The sequence below is a fragment of the Choloepus didactylus genome, chromosome 2 (assembly GCF_015220235.1).
Source record: "Choloepus didactylus isolate mChoDid1 chromosome 2, mChoDid1.pri, whole genome shotgun sequence".
Lineage (NCBI taxonomy): Eukaryota > Metazoa > Chordata > Mammalia > Pilosa > Megalonychidae > Choloepus > Choloepus didactylus.
The window spans coordinates 218,860,550-218,878,114 of NC_051308.1; the positions used below are offsets into that span (position 1 = coordinate 218,860,550).

The 17,565-nt window shown below is 36.1% G+C and overlaps 1 protein-coding gene and 1 non-coding gene across 19 annotated transcripts in view; both read left to right on the forward strand.

Moving 5' to 3' along the window:
• The window catches only part of PUM1 (pumilio RNA binding family member 1), a 140,721-nt gene that overhangs the window by 78,829 nt on the left and 44,327 nt on the right, over positions 1-17,565 (forward strand). For 7 of the 18 annotated variants that reach the window (XM_037827911.1, XM_037827914.1, XM_037827919.1 and 4 more), the window contains 3 exons: positions 1,181-1,451; positions 12,142-12,235; positions 13,394-13,510. In XM_037827911.1, the coding sequence (XP_037683839.1) occupies positions 1,181-1,451; positions 12,142-12,235; positions 13,394-13,510 (482 nt within the window). The remainder of the gene's footprint in view (positions 1-1,180; positions 1,452-12,141; positions 12,236-13,393; positions 13,511-17,565) is intronic. The other 11 variants (XM_037827915.1, XM_037827917.1, XM_037827925.1 and 8 more) reach the window with 5 other exon arrangements.
• LOC119528349 lies at positions 16,081-16,172 on the forward strand. The gene has a single exon (XR_005215655.1). It is a non-coding gene; the product is annotated as a small nucleolar RNA SNORD103/SNORD85 (small nucleolar RNA).

The following is a 17,565-nucleotide window of genomic DNA, read 5'->3' on the forward strand; positions in this document are numbered from 1 at the left end:
TAATCTAAAGCTAATGTATGTGTGCATACACATACACCCCCCCCACACACATATCTTACCTTAATATTTTACCAAAGCCAAATTAAAATGTATCTTGGATAATTGTTTGCAGAATAACTTTCAGTTGTTTAGTATTCCTAATCTAATTTTCATATTTTGTATATGTAAAGAATTGCAATCTTTGCACTTAAGGGCTTTCAGATGAGTTACAGGTGGCCTCTCCACTAGAATCTCAGCCAGCCTGTAGCAGTGTTTTGTGGTATTTTGACTGGGAGCAGGTGGGGCTGGGGATGTGAATGTATGTCAAGAAACACAGTATCTTTAAGTTGTGCCAGCCTCAGGGCTTCTTTTAGGGATGTAGGGCATTGGATATAATATAATCACAGGCTACACTCTCCTGACTAGAATGTACCTTTATTCTATTTTATTCTGATTTTGGTCAATACAATCCTGCGATGTTTTTATATAGAGTTATCATATATTCTGGGTTACCCAGGAAAATCCTTGTTTATGCCTGTGTCCTAGAATACTTACCAGTAGTGCCCATTTTTGCATTTAGGACTGTCCTGGTTTGGATGATAAATTATGTCTCCACATTACTTTTACATTTTAGAGTTGTCTACTTGAAGGGTAATATTCTGGGTAATGATTTTGTAGGATTTTGAAAAGACCTGCTTCTTTTGGTTTCTTAGAAGGGGAGACAACATTAGCATTGGCCAGTTATCCCAAAGATAAGTAAAATATTTTTATTAGAATCCCATCATCAAATGTTGAATTTTCCCTAGGAATCTAGCTTTTGCATTGGCTCTGTATTTAATAAGACTAGATATTGCATTTTGGGGGCATATTTTGATACCTGCATTTTGAGATTTCTGTTTTCGTGGCAGTGATTTATTTTCCAGTTCATCATTTTTCCTCAAATCCTTTGGTATAGGGATTGTAAATTAATAGCTGTTAATATAAATTTAAGTGTGGTGTGGTGGGAAGGCAAGCAATAGAAGAGTCATTTTAGAGTATGTAACACCATAAACATCATAAAGGATTTACAATTATTTTGTAGAAATACTTTTAAGTACTATTGAAAATGAGCTATATCAAGGACGTTGTCCTTAATTTGGGTTGCTGTAGTGTCCCTCCCTGCTCAAAATAAGGTTTAATGCCCTTTACTTTCTCTGTTTAGCCGTACCCCTGGTAATTGCCAGAACTCTGCTAATGAAGTGGATCTTCTGGGTTCAAACCAGAATGGTTCTGAGGGCTTAGCCCAGCTGACCAGCACCAATGGTGCCAAGCCTGTGGAGGATTTCTCCAACATGGAGTCCCAGAGTGTCCCTTTGGACCCCATGGAACATGTGGGCATGGAGCCTCTTCAGTTTGATTATTCAGGCACGCAGGTACCTGTGGACTCAGCAGCAGCAACTGTGGGACTTTTTGACTACAATTCTCAACAACAGGTACTGTGTGTGTCTCTGTCACCTCTCTGCTCTCCCTCCAGCCAGCACATGATTATTCATGTATCTAAGAATGGGAGGTGGGGAGGGTGGCATTATTTTAGGCTATCAAAAACCAGTCCTTGTTAGCCCAGTAGTGATGTGGGCTTACAAGGCCTTTGTGTCTTTTCCCTCAAGAAGCTGGTTCCAATGCTGAAGTTACTGGCAAGAGACCTTTCTGCTCTACATGTACTTTTCTTTGGCTCTTCTCTCTCCCTAGGGTCTGGGGAGTAGGTGAGATGATGTTACTTCTTATAACACAACCCACTTTGGGTGATAAATTAATTTTTCTGAAAATTAATGTGATTGTTATGCTATTGGTTTTTAAAGTGATAAACTGTTATGTACCACTGTCAGGAATGCAGTGTTGGGTCATCCTATTAATTATATCTTTTCATTAAACAAGGTACTACAGATAACAAACATACTCTTTTAAAAGTTAGGAGTTAGGATGCGATGAGGGGGAAAGTACACCAAATCATTCAATAGGAAATCTACAACGAAATTACTTGGCTCTTTCTTTTATTCATAAGTCCTTGGAAAATTTTGTATATATACTTTCTGTTTTTGAAGATGTAGTACGATGAACTATGGTGTATACTGATTCTTCTGTTTAGGGTTTTTTTGTTTGTTTGTTTGTTTTTAAAGAAAATCAGCTGTCTGAACTTACAAAAGGGTCAGGTAGTTTCAGAACTTGTTAAGTTCCACAAGTTCTGCCTTGTTGTTGGAAACAATTTGAAGGGACATAAATTTCTGATATTCCTTGATTTGAACTGAAACATAAATACAGATTTCTAGGTTTCAAAGGTTAAAATCTAGTTTTGAAGTTTAGAATTTCTGCATCTGTGGAGAAATTAGCTTGTGGTCTTTGGAGATCAGTTGTACCATGTAGTACCTTTTTAGTTTTTGTCTTAAATAGCTAATATTAGATCAATCTTAATTGATAAACAACTGGATAACAAAGTTCACCATACAAAGTTTATGAAAAGTTCTCTTTAGGGGATGGTGTGAATGTGTATATTCTGTGCTCTTGTCAGGTCAGTTTATTGCTCAGTGCACAGTTTTAATTAACTCTTATTCCAGAGAGAGGAAACTAAAAGTGTATACCATTCTTCCTGTAGTCCCCAATAGATGCATATCCCTCCACATAAGAGTTGCCTTTCTGTCTTTTGTGTTGTTTTGTTTTTTCTTTTTCTTCTTATAAGATGCACAGTCTTCTTTCACTGCTGTGCCCCCTTTCACAATTAATCCTCAAAACAGTTTTCAAGAGGAGCCAGAAATTACTTCAGGTACTAAAGACATAGTAGACTTCAAAATATTTTCTTCCAAAATATTTGTTTTCAGCAAATAGAGTGTCACACTACTGCTGTGTATATTTCAACCTGAACAGCTTAGGATACTAATTTCTCTTATCTAAATTGAGTATAGGCTCTTCCTAATCAGGATCCTCTGACTTAGAATTCAAGCGAAACTTCTTGATATAACTTTCTTTTACTTGTCTCTTGGTCTGGCTATTTTTGGTTTTAGCTTCCATTCCCAATTTAACCTGCTCTCTTTCCTTATTATTTAAGAAGAGTTTGTCTTTGGGTCTCTAAACCTGTTAAGAACAAAAATCGGATTCTCCTTCATTTAACTTTTTAAATCAGAGCTGGGGTTCTCTGGCTTTATTGATCTCTGTTTTCAAAATGATTTTACCGAGTTTTGGGAAGGCCACATAATTATTAGAGCTTGAACAGAAGTGTACCTTTGCATACCCAAAAGTAGTTAGTATGAATACATCAAAGATATCACCCATTCATATACATAAAACTGGGAGTGCCTTCACAGTATATCCCATTTCAGCAGTTTTTGTGTTTATTAAGCTACTGCTGGTTTTTGGTTTCCTGTATAGGCTTTGGTTGGGACAACAAAGTTACACAGGTATACCACTATCATATCATGTCTTCATTGTTTTATCCCATGGACCCATAATTCTTGTTTTTCTGAGTAGATTGTTCTATACTTTCTTGTACTGAAGCCCCTAATAGCATGTCTGGGACTCATTGGTCCAGAATTCCTAAGTATCTTCAAGGTCTTCAACCTCCCTCAAGCTTCTGCAAGGAAACCAGTAGTTGTTAAGAAGGAAGAAGCTCATTTCTACTGGAAATCGGTGCTTTGTTACATTTTATCCTTATAGTTTTCACTTTTTTAAAAAACACCAATCTAAGATAAGTTATTTATTTATCTCCTGCTACAAGCAAAGAGATACAAGATCATGATCATTTGTTCATTTGATGAAAAGTAAAGGTGAGTATAGGTCCTGTACACTTTTCTGGTCCATGTGCGAAGTGGTCCAAACCAGTGCTGTGGTCCAGGTTCTCTTTATTCATTTTCATATTCAGTTGGAAGTAGATTCACATGGGGCTTATGGAATGGAGTATGGTTACCATCTCCCCAGGATAAAGGGCTTGGACCTGATGTGGAGATAGGAGTAGGTGATGAACTTGGATCTTGGGGGCTGTTGGTGGTGCAACTTCAGGAAGGTGTTTAGCATGTTCACTCCCACCCCAGGAAATGAAGAAATAGGTGAAGGCCTTCCACATGCGAGCTGAGCTCTCCTCACCCCTAGTTCCCCTCAACATAGACTGCTCCAGCACTGGCCAATACTGAGCTAGAAACCCAGAAACCTGGGATCCCAAAGTCCCCTACAGTCTTTCTTACCCTTTGGCTTCTGGTCACATTTTATTCCCCTCTCCAATTTCTATTTTAAATGCTCATTATTCTTCACTGTCCAATGTTGTCATCATCCTTTTTTGATTTGCAAACCAAAAAGTTATAATGTCTGCTTCATTTGAATACTGTAGTGGTTTGTGCCTCCCCTTGTGAAAAGGTGTTCCGCTGTTCTGCCTTGTGTTAAGATTATTCATTTAATGGCCCTTGCCAAATTGTAAGATCCTTAAGGGCAAGGTCTGGGTCTTATCCCTTCTTTGTCTTTTGCATTGTTTTAGCAGACCAGGTTTTCAGGGGAGTTTTTCTTTATCCCTATTATAATATCTCAGAGTATCCCCCCATACTTAATATATATTTCCCAAAATTGAAATATGAAATTAGCCTTCATAGAGGTTCTCTGAGGCCTAGCATGTATTCTAATAAGTGAATCATTTAGATCTTGTACACTAGCTTATGCCTTATATACAAATTACTGTACCTGTATAATATCCAGGAAATTTATGTCTTGGGCTGGAACTTAACTTTTTAAGGGTCACAGCCCTCTTTTACCATTTAATCAAAATCCAAGATCCCTCTTACCAGAAAAACACAGATATCTCTTTTGACCTCCAATTTTTTTTTTTTTTAATAACTTCAGGAGGATCACATGCCCATGGACTGCAGATTATAACCTTCTGTTTGCATCTTTTATTCTTATCTGTAGCCAAACATATCTTTCCTGAATAGAACAGGCTTTTGTTTCCTTGAGTGGCTCTCAGTCTAGTCATTGTGACTCATTCAGTCTTTTAAATAGAGTAAGGAAGTACCTGATGACAAGTGATGGGACCATTTGTATCCACAATCTAGGAAACTTAGAAAAGGGAGAGCGTATACTCTTTCCTGAGGAAGGAAGGATTTGTGGAAGAGGTGGTTCTTGACCTATGCCTTGTAAGCCTTGTTTAAACCAGGAAAATAATGAAAATTCCAGTGGAGGAAATAGTAAAACTAAGGACTTAAAACTGGAAATTAACAGATATGGGTTCAGTATATGGTAGAGAAGTGTCAGCCTAAGTATTAGTTTAGGTTAAAGAAAAGTGACAAGATTGAATAGAAATGTGTCTTAGGGATCATACTCTGCTGCATTATAGGCAGTGACAATATACTTTAAAAGAAGAATGGCTTAATTATCATTGTTTAGTTTTTTGTGCTGAGTGTTAACTTAGTAGCAGTCATAGACATTCCCTTGCCATACTAATCAGTGAATGCTTGACTATTTAATGTGTCTTCCAGGAATCAAGAGTTTTGCCATAGTGAACAAAGCTAATGTTCATAGTAAGACTTTGATACATGAAGTAATTGTGGATCAAATGAGGAATTAAGAGCTAAACTGGGTGGTCAGGGATGCTGTCAGACAAGGGGAGGGCTTAGTGACGCCAAATTTGTATAGAACCATCTTGAAGGACAGGTGGAATGTAGATTGCTGCAGGTAAATGAGCAAAGGTATGAGCATGGGAATGACTATATGGTGCGGCCATGGACTGACCAGTAGAAGATGAGTGTAGATGAGGACCAGGAGATTGGTGCTTTTGGTAATGAGTCCAGGTCATGGAGGCCTTGAGAGCCAATACTAATGATTGTGATGGTTCAATGAGTGATCTGGTATGGCACATATTTTTCTGTATATTCTGCCCTTTATCTTGGCTTTCCTAAATGGGCAAAAAAGGATACTATTTTTCTTAGTTTTGAACTATTTACTGCAGTTGGTTTGGTAGCCTTATTTGTTTTTTTTGTTTGTTTTTTTGAGGGAGATCTGATTTGGAAATTGGCAAAATAAGTTACTACTTCTTAGTGTCCTATTTCCCTTCAATCAGGACTTTGATTTGGTGTAATAAAATGGTTTCATAATACTGTTAATAATCAGTTTATAGTGAGATACACAACCTGGAGTAGCCTGAAAATAGGGGAAAGGTAATTTTCACTTAGTTCATTGCAAGCTTAGTGGTAGTTATGATGCTTTGGTTTTGGATAGTTAAATTACTTGTCTATTAATCATTCTGAACTTCACCCTTCTAGGTTTATTTAGAGCAGGGATTCTTAGCCATTTTTTGTGCCATGAATACCTTCAGCAGTTAGGTGAAGCCCATGGACTGCTTCTCTGAATAATGTTTGTAAACACATAGTGTAAAGTAGGATTACAAAGGAAACCGAATATATAAAAATAGTTATAAAATATTAAAAAACAAGTTTTGTGATATATTTATCACATGATGCCTGAAATAGCAGTAGGTGTAAAAGCTGCCATAGTGAGCATAAACAAGTGTTTGAGATGTCTAACAATAGTAAAGTGACATGAAAATATGTGATTTCTGTTGGTGAAAAGGTCACAAGGAATATTTCTAAATTTCAACTAGATGTTAGTGGAAATAAAGATTCAATTTTCCCATCCGAGTACTAAGATCTTAGGTTAAGAACCTCTAATTTAGGGTATTTTGATAGTTTGAAATGCTCCTTGGTGCCTCTATGAAATGTTCTTCTCCCTTTCTCCTCATTTTCTTCTAATTGTCTTCTCCTTGATCCTAGAAAACAGCTGTGAATATACAGTTTATGCAAAATATATTCATACTGTTTTGTGTTATGATGCCTGAGCTGTATTTTTTATTTTTATAAAGAGTTATACAATTGCCTATTTATATTTCCCTAATTATATTTTAGAAAATTATTACATGGTTTCACATTATATTACATTCATAAATAGCAGAAACCAAAGCCAGGATTACATTGGTATAGATTAATCAGATTAATCATTGATGTTCTTTATTTATAATTTATTTAATAAGTAGCCCAGTGTAGCATGTTTTTTTTGTTGTTGTTGTTTTTGTTTAAATATTTGGTGGATATTTAATAATTGTGTTTTTTTCCTTTTTTAAAAATTTTTAACTTTATCAAAAAATTAAAAAAAAACAAAAAACAAAAAACATTTCAAATAAAACAAAGTAAAGGATTAAAAAAAACAAATAACCTAAAATAACTACTTTGCTTCCAACGTGTTCCTGCCATGCCCCAAGAAAATTAACAAACCATAATCAAAGACATAAAACCAATAACCTGAAATAACTGTATTGAAGCTAAGTTTTTTTGATGCAATAGCTTTTTTTACTTTATAAAAAATTAAAAATAAAAAGCCAATTCAGACAAAACAAAACAAAGGAATAAGAAAAACAAATAACCTAAAATAGCTGTATTGCTTCCAACACTTCCCTACCATAATCTAAGAAAATTAACAACTCTAACAAAACAAAGGAATAAGAAAAACAAATAACCTAAAATAACTACAAAATTGTGTACTGTTGTACTGAAATTTGCACCTGTTAAGCAGGAATTTTAACAAAGAAATAATATTCTAAAAATCATAGTTGAAGTACTATATTCCTTCACAACCCTAGTCAGATAGGAGAGGAAATTGGCATGAACTGCTTTTAAAAGTGTGGTAGTGATTAAAGGTCACTCTTGTAAGGCCAAGTGTGCAAATAGTTTTAATATAGTTATTTAATATTCTCAGCTTTCTTTTTTATTTTCAAGTGAGAGGAAGATTATTCTATCAATATGTGTATAGTCTCTGACAAAGAGCTCACTTTGGTTAGCAATTTGGACAGTTGAAGTTTGCCTTTGAAATTTTATTTGAGATTTAACATTCCTCAAAAGATACTAATTTACTTGGTGGGGGGATGTATTTTGTTGTGCTTAATTTTCCTCTCTTAATTTGAAATCATTTATTTTGGAATTAGATTGTTCATCTGCTAAAGAAATGTCAGGAGGGTTTCTTTTTTGTTTTGTTCTGTTTTTTAATTTGGCATCATGGTTTGTATGTACTGTTAAGCCAGAATTCACTGAAATCAGTAAGTTGATAATTGTAGGTGGTTAGATAATCTGATAAAAACTGGGCTTTCATCTTGAAGCTTCAAATAGTGGCAAGGTTTCACACATTTCATGTACTGAGGTCTGGCTTCAAAATATATTATTCTTAAAATTACACTTAGAAAAATTTATAATCTCACCATTGATGTGAATACCACTTTTAATAATTCGAAGACTTTTTCTCTGAATCCTCTACAACCCCATGAGATAGGGCAGCTATTCTATTTTTAGACATACAAAAATTATGAGAGTGGAGTTAAGGGCCTTGATGAAGATCACCTAGTACAAGCTATGCATACAGGTGTTTTGGTTTCTAGCACTAGGCTGTTTCCTTTGGACCTTGTGCGAAACCTTTGGGACTAGGCTGTTTCCTTTGGACCATAGAGCCTTTTGATACTTTCTTACATGTGTGGAGTTGTTTCACCTTCAAATTCAACTGTATTCGTATCATTTTTCTGAAAGAAGTATAATGTAAATAGTTTTCATCAATGACAATGAAAGTTTTTCTTCCTTATTTGCTTTGTGGCCTGCTGACAGCAGTTGGTGCTTATAAACTCAGTGGGATTTTGAATCTTGAGTCCTGCCTTCTGCTTTCAGTGTACTGGGCTGCCTTGCTGTGGGATGGAGCTATAAAGTATGACTCTTGCACAAGGAGCTGTGTCTGTGAGGGCTCTCTGTATTCTTCAGAAAGGAACATCACATACAAAGGACTGTTCTAAACACTGTAATCCCCACAACTACCCTAGGAGTTAGGCATACCTTTATTATCTCTATCAGAGAAAGGAGGAGAGTGAGACACATAGAGATTGTCACTTGCTCAAGGTCACAAAGCAAGCAAGTGGTAGAGCTGAGAGAGGAACCCAGGCAGTCTGGCCCTAGAGTCTGTGCTCTTCATCATTATCCACTATGCGTATTGCCTTAAACTGGCAAAAAGCCAGGGCTGGCAATATGCGTGTGGTGGGGGGATGGTTTTTCACACTTGCTAACTCCATATTTAGACATTACTCCTCCAGATTCAGAAAACTCAATAATGTCTTTTATGTCCATGACAATTATTATTAACAGCAGTAGTAATAGTAGTAACTACCTTTTATAAAATGCCAGCTGCTCATCAGTCATTATGTTGGGTGTTCTACATATGCTTTCTTTTGGCTGCACAAATTCCTTTCTGGAATAAGAACTCTGCATGACATGTTTTGTGAGGCCATATAATAAGTGGCAGAGAAAGGTGTCAAAGCAGCTTGCTTGTCTAGTTCTTAAGTTATGTCTTCAATATTTCTTATTAGAAAACTCAATATGCTTGAAGTAACTGATACATTTTCCCCTGCCTTCAGACACTTGAACAACTTATGAATTCAACCCAAGTGAATTGTGATCAGTAGTGGCACATTTCCCATTATACTAATGCTAAAATAAGCGCTTTACCCAAATCTTGTGGTATTGTGTTTCTTACTTATGGAGTTATTGGCTTGCTTTGTGAGAATCATGAAAATGTTAACAGAATTCATTACTTTGCCCAGCAGATGGTATTCTTATGAGCCTTTCAGGATCCTTTGGAATCTGTCACTTGCTAATTACCCAATTTTGTTTTGAATAGTCTGTATTTCCAGTTAATATTAGACCATTTACATAGAGAGATGTGCCAGAATTATTGTAATCTATTGTAGAATCAGATCTGCATAAGTAAATGCATAATTTACTTTTTTTAAATTGTTCACTGCAAAATGCTCTCAAGAAAATAATTCCTTCTCTATTTGGCATGATCACTTAGCTATTAATCAACTCTCAAACACAGGATACATGGGGCCCTTTTTGGGCTTGTGTGTTTTTAGTTAAAACTAATAATCCCTGTCCTCAAAGTGTGATAACATGGAGAGAACTATAAACTAAGGTTATGTACAGTACTCACACATACTATGTATTTTTATGTATGTTTACTGATATACTACACATATACATACATAATGATTTATATGTAATATTAAACATATACAATGTGAGGATAAATCAGATGGCTTGATGTTAGACTGTAGTTTTGGTTAATAAGTCGAGATATGCTCAAGAGTTATATTCTGAGCATAACATCTTTGTTTCCCCAGCTCCATGTCACAGTGCCCAGCTAATAGTAGGTGCTTAAAAAATGTTGAATAAAATTAGTTATTTTGTTTACAGCAGGTCAAAGAAGAGTAGAAGGAAAAGGCTAGCATGAGCAATATCTGAGATGTTAAAGATTTCTCAAGATTTTAGGGTAGGAAAATTCCGGAGGCCCCACTGAAGAGACAGTAGATATGTAGTGAAACTGTGAGGTGTTTTTACAACCTTGGAAATAATTTAAAAGCAACCATTCAGTATTTTATTTGTTTTCTGCCTCTTGGATGTCCATCTTGGGTGGACTGCCCCTGTTAGTGGGAATACTGAGAGACACACTCTCCTTTGGGTGAAACAGAATATTGTGAAGCCACCTTGTAAAAATCAGTTACCAAATAAGAGATGACTGGCTCCCTTTCTGTAGTGAACAAGTATTGTGATGTTTGTCATTATATTCCAGTCTTTTTAATACTTGATATTTAACAAATGCCTATAAAGCAGTATTATCTTTTTCCTTTTTATCAACATCATTGTGAAGTTTTTCTTTCATTAACCTTTGAAAATTAAAAAAAAAATCTAAAGTATTTTTGAAATCTGGACATTGTTAGTTTTGGCATTGGTATTATGAAAGGAAAGACTAAATTTTACACTGGGTTTTAGAGGAACGTATAGAAAGGGAATTAAAGTCTGCCTACTTGTATATTTGAGGCATGTAGGTAGCGAAATCACAAGATTGAGTCTCTTAATCGCCTAAGATAACAGGAAGTTCAATCATGCCGATAATTAAACTGAATTAGTAGAATGACATTATTTCCTAATGTCTGAAACAATCAGGTCTCTTCATGAGGACATCTGTAATGCAGGATCCATGGTGTCTAGTATATACATTATCCAGTGATATCAGCTGAGCGATTGAAAAATCTTGTAGAAAAAGCAGGTAGGTTGAAGGTCCTATCCAGGGAGGTCCCCTCAGTATGCTCTCGGTCTAATTTCAGCAAATAATGAAGTCTTCAGTGTGACTTCTTTGAAGAGACACATCAAAGTGATCCAAAATCAGGTTACCAGCATACTTTTTTTCTTTTTTTTTGTAGCAATACCATTCATACTGAAATGTAATTTTCATGAGGGCAGGAGTTCTGTGTTGTTTTATTCACTGTTGTGTCCCTAGTTCCTTGCACAGTGCCTAGCGGGAATTATATATATATATATATATATATATATATTTTGAATGAATGACTTTGTATTAAGATGGAATCTTGGGATATTCTTTGTGACAAGGCCTTGCTAAGGACTTTCCTTTTCTTGGAAACAAAGAAGTGTGCTAGGTTTGAGCTCATGTCCAGTTTTTGTTAGCAGCAGCTGTGCTTCTGCTATCTTATTCCCTACATATAAGCAATAGGTATCCTAGGAGATTCAGGAGCCCTCCCAAATAGGGCAGCTGTCTCATTAACTTCAGCTTCAACCTCTCACTGAGGTATAACTTGAGGATAAGCCACTAGTTGAGGAAAGTATCCTGTCTGTTTCTCTGGGAAGAGGTAGCCCAGAGGATGAAAATAACACTTTTTCATACTGTTCTCCAAAAGGTGAGTTGGCAAGGATTAATCCAAAGTTTTTGTTGGGTCTAGAAAGAACTGAAGGGAAATCACAGCAGTAAGGGCAATGAGGTAAGTCATTTTGTAGTACACTTGTCTAATTTTTAAGTGTGCCTTGGTTCAGGCAGTACCTGCAGACCTGTTGACAACCATTAGGGATCACACATGTATGTTTTTGGTTCAGGGTCATATACTCTATGAGTCAGTGCAGCCTTTGGGAACTAGGTGCACTGAAATGGAGGTGAAGGATGGAGGGTGGGTTGTGGAGTACAGCAAGATAGTATCCATTTTTGTTTAAAGTGTCATTGCCTAACATGAGGTTTTTATCCAGAAAGGTTTTAAAATTATTTCTTCTTTTTCTCTTAACTCAGCTGTTCCAAAGACCTAATGCACTTGCTGTCCAGCAGTTGACAGCCGCTCAACAGCAGCAGTATGCGCTAGCAGCTGCTCATCAACCTCACATCGGTAAGTTCTTAAGCCTAGTTATAGCTCTCTTGTTATAGGTGGAACTAGCATTTTAGGTCAGCAGGGTGCTGTGAAACCAAGTAGTTTAGACTGGTTGTAAAAGTCCAGAAAAGCCCTCAGAGTAAAATGGCCTCTTCCTCTTGTACAGGCTCCAGTACAAACACTGGAGATGTTTCTGGCATACCTTCTAGCCTCAGCTCATAAGACTTCCTTCGGTATCCAGCTACTTTCCCTATCTCAGCTGTTTCAGGATTTAACTTTATTTACTCTTACTTACTCCAGTAGTGACTAGCATGAATTGTTTTGGTACAGTTGTGTGAATTTGATTAAATAACAATAGTTGTCCTTGCTGGAGTTGTCCTGTGAATATATCAACTTTTCCTCTTAGTAAGTACCTATAAATCCATTTCCCAGCCAGTATGCATTGACCATTTAAGAAAGTATTCTAATATAATTACTGTTTTTTTTTAAATTAGCTTTGCTTTTTTATTCCTGTAGCAATTATTAAAAATCTTACCCAAGTCAAAAATTTAGACTTTGTTTTCCCTAGATCTTTTTAAGGTCTCTTCAAAATAAAATGTTATTAACTATAAACAAGTAGAAATGTTCTTAGTATGTCAAAATGACAATTAAGTAAAAAGGAGATAACCAGTCAAGGATTGTGGTATGTTGTGGAAGAAAAAACTTGCTTCCAACCTAGATTAATTAAGTCTAGGCATATGGGCCTTTGCCTGGATCTGCCTGGTATTTTGTAGTTATAGATGATAGTCTTTATAAATACTTACACATTTTCTTGGAGGGATCCTTTTCGAAAATTGTCTTAAATAGAAATACATTCTTCCACCCACTGTAGAAGTCTCTGTTTTGCCTGTTATATATAATAAACTTGTAGAAAGTGTTGAATTTAAAACTTTATCAACACCTTAAATTGTATTTCCTTAGTGCAGGTGAACAAACAACAAGAACAACAAAGGCTAGATAAATGTCATCATGATCTTCAGTATAGTGGTTATTTTACCTTTTAAAGCTCGTCTTTACTTTGGATCTATCCTATCCCCTCTCTCTTTTTTTTCCTCACCTTTAGCCTAGAATGAATAGCCAAACTGTGTAGGTGTTTGGTAGGGCTGCAGTTTTAGCCAAGTTTGTTTTTACTGACAGGTATGTTTTCAGCAGGTTTAGCTCCCGCTGCGTTTGTCCCCAACCCATACATCATCAGTGCTGCTCCCCCAGGGACGGACCCATACACAGCTGGATTGGCTGCAGCAGCAACACTAGGTGAGACATTCTGCTGCATGAGCGACTTGCTAAGAGGTTATTTGAGATGGGCATGCTTTTTTTTTTTTTTTTTTTTTTTGATTTCTCTTTAGTTTTTAAATTTTATATAATTTTCAGACAATCAGAAAACTAGAAAGAATAGTACAATGAATGCCTATATACTCACCAATAAGATTTAATAATCATTGTTATATATGCTTCTTCGCATATATATTGAGTGAAACCATTTCAGAGTAAGTTAAACACATTCTACCACTTCACCCCTAAATGTCTCACAAGCATTCTTTATACTCTCCCAAATCCATGTCTCCAATGGAGATTTCTCTCTTAATTTCACATGCCATGTACCTGCCAGCTAGATATTTCTACCTAGCTGTAACATGGACATTTCAGACTTGAACATGTCTATAGGTAAGTTAATCACCTACAACCTGAGATAGGTATTTTTAATTTCTGGGGTCACCAGTTGCTCATATATATTTCTGGATTATCCCGTTTTGTACAGGTCTTCCTGCTACCTCTATCTACCACAGTTCAGGACCTTATACTCTCTACGTGACTTTTGCAGCTGTCTTCTCCTAAGTATTCCAAATTTTCTTGCCTCTCCCAACACTGCATTGATCAAGAAAACTCTCAAACACGAATCTTACCATTTCAACCTTGTACTTATAACACTTTGTTGATTTCTTGCATATCCACTTCAATATAGCATACTGCCATTCTTTTTATTTCTTGTATTATTTTTAATGCAATTTTATTGAGATATATTCACATACGACACTAACTGTCCGAAGTATACAATCGGTGGTTCACAGTATGTCATCACATGTAGTTGTGCATACACCCCCATGATCAATGTTAGAACATTTTCTTTACTCCAGAAAAGAAATAGAAGTAAAAAAGAAACCCCAAATCCTCCCATACCTCTTATCCCCCCCATTATTGACCCGTAGTAATGGTGTGGTATATTTGTTACTGTAGATCAAAGAAGATTAAAATATTACTGTTAACTGTAGTCCCTAGTTTGCAAGACGTATATATTTTTCCCATATACCCCTGCATTACTAATTCCTGAAATAGTATCGTACATTTGTTCTAGTTCATGAAAGAACTTTTTTATATGCGTACAGTTAGTTAGTCACAGTCATTATCCACCACAAGATTTACTGTGTTATTCATTCCCATGTTTTAACCTCCAGCTTTCTTTTTGGTGACATATGTGACCTTAAACTTCCCATTTCCACTACATTCACACACCATTCTGTACTGTTACTTATTCTCACAATAACATGCTACTGTCACCTCTATCCATTTCTAAATGTTCAACCTACTTAAACATTTCTAAAAGCTCAACCTAGTTAAATATTCTGCACATATTAAGCAAGCACTCTCCATTCTTTAGCCTCATTCTACATCCTAGTAACCTATATTCTATATTTTATGTCCATGAGTTTACATATTATAATTAGATGATATTGGTTGTTTTTAAACATGGTTGGTCATAAGAACCTACTTAGGTGGGTGGGGAATTGTTCCTTGGAAGTGGTATCTTTAAGGAGCTACTAGGTAATTTTGAGAATTAGCTAGGTTTAGGTCCTACTGTATACAGGGGTCTGTCCATGGATGTCTCTGCACACACACACACACACACACAGACACACCATTCTCTCCTCTTCAAATTGGCCACCATTGGCTCACACCATGTATTCTAGCAAAACTAAACTGATTTTAGTTTGCTACACATGTATTAGGCATCTGTATCTTTGCTTGTATGGTCTCCTTAGCCTTGTATAGTAAGCTCTTTTCTCCATTCTCTGCCTGCGAAGCTCCTTAGCTATCATTATTGCCTCTAGAAAGCCTTCCTTGCTGACTCTTCCCTATTCTATTACTAATTACTGAATTGTATTTATTTGCTTGTGGATGTATATATGAGTGTAATTTTCTTTCTCTGTGTGGCACAGTTGTTACTGTAGTAGGGTCATAAATATACGATAGATTGAGATTAATATTAGGACTAACTATATGTCTTCCATGGTAAATATTCTTTGGGGGCAGATCCCTCCAAGCCATGACTAAATATTACCCCAAGATTTTACTTCTGATTATATAGCATACTGTTTGTAATTATGAACTTAAATGCAGTATGTTACTCCTTTTCTTTTGAGTTTCTTTAGAATTGTTCACATTTTGGCAACAGTTGTGATGGGAACATATTTGGTATTACATGTTCTCTCTGCTTGGAGAAATAGAAAGCTGTTCTTAGTAGAATGATCTTGCTAACAGCCATTAATATTTATTGAACACTTAATATTTGCCAGACATTTTGCTGAGTGCTTTTCTTTCATATGAGTTGTTGGGTGATGATCTTACACATTAGGAAATTGGGGCTCAGAGAGCTGCCTTGTTTGAGGTCATGCAACTTAAATGTTGTTGAGTTGCAATTTGAACTTGTTCTAACTCCAAAGCCCATGCAGGTTGCCACTACATCATAGGATGTTATCTTGAGTTGGCTTTTCTGTATTTTTTACAGAAGTCTGTTCTACTAATTTATATGTTACTTGAAACAAAGAACTGGTCTTAAGGATGACATACCTGCCTTCACTGAGATGATAGTTTGTTGATGAGAATCTTGCTTATTTTTATACTCGTCAGCTGAGCCAGTCTGAAAATGACTTAAGTGCTTTCACATAGAACAGATGTTAACTACCCAAACTGTAGAATTGTGTATTCTTATGGGATGGTAATCACATAGATGTTGAAGTTGACATCCTGGTGAGCAAAGCTAAATTAATCATGCACCCTGGAGTACATTTTTAAACTCAGCCCATAGACCACATCACAAGGAGGTAAAGTATTAGAAATGCCAGTTGAGAAAATTTAAAGGATAGTGTAAATGTCCATGGGAAGAGCAGTCTGTGCCCAGTTGAGGCTCCCTTTGTTGGCCTTTGGGAACTATCATTTAGGTTGCAGCCACTCTCTTTAACTTGGAGGTTTGATTTTTAGATCTTTCAATGTTTTGACAAGTCCAAAATGTTTTAAATCATTTAAAATAGTGCATATATTAACATAACTTTCCTAAGCAATACCTTCACTCTGCACTCAGGTACAGTTTTGTGTGTTTTACAGTGGGCACACTTGCTTATAAACAGAATTTTTTCAACTTGTCTAAGCCCACAGTGCAGAAAACATCAAAATTGAAATTATTGGATGATGATTCAACCTGACTTGTTTGTGTTTTAGAAGCTTAAAATGGAGAAACAAAAAACATGTACCAACTCATTTTGACTTAATGAAAAGTATGTTTCTTCATGGTATGTATAATATTTGAAACAATTCATTGGAACTCAATATAAGCCATGATTATTATTATTAATCAAAATTGCACATAATTAACTGTGGTCTTTAAGTGAGAAAGCTTAAATTGGTGATGTGTTTCAACAGAGTTGAGAGCTGGCTTTGATCCCTTGACCTGGGTGATGAATATATGGCCTTGCTGTTTTTTAGCCACCAGCTTCATCAGAGAATTCTAGGGTTTAGATTTCTATTGTGCTGAAGTTGCTACCCACATAGCCTCTGTGCTGCCTTACTCTATGGGGCCAATATGGCAGCTATAGCTTGCTGCCAAAGAAGGTGAGCAGATCATGTGGATTAAAGCAAAATGCTTGGTTTTGTTTAGGATACTCAGTAGGTCTGTAACAGTGAGTCAAGATGTGGTATCTTTTGCACCTATTTGAGCTCAATTTGACTTCATAAATTTACAGTTTTGCTTATTAATGTCTGAATGTACTTGTGTGAAATGACTTTTTATGATGGTTGACCTACTTTAAAAATAGAAATAGAGGAAAACCAAGTCTCTTGGATAGTGCGCAATGGAGGGTCAGTTGAATGTCTGAGTTTTGTTGTCAGAAGACTGATTCTCATGCTTCTGGAGTTAATGAAGCTCCTGGATTCTTGTTCTGGTCATTTACCTCAAGAGCCTCTAGCTGCCCTTGCTTACCATTGAAAGAGGGGTGCAACTTAATCTTTTGTTCTATTCCTTTTCTTTAAGCATGCAA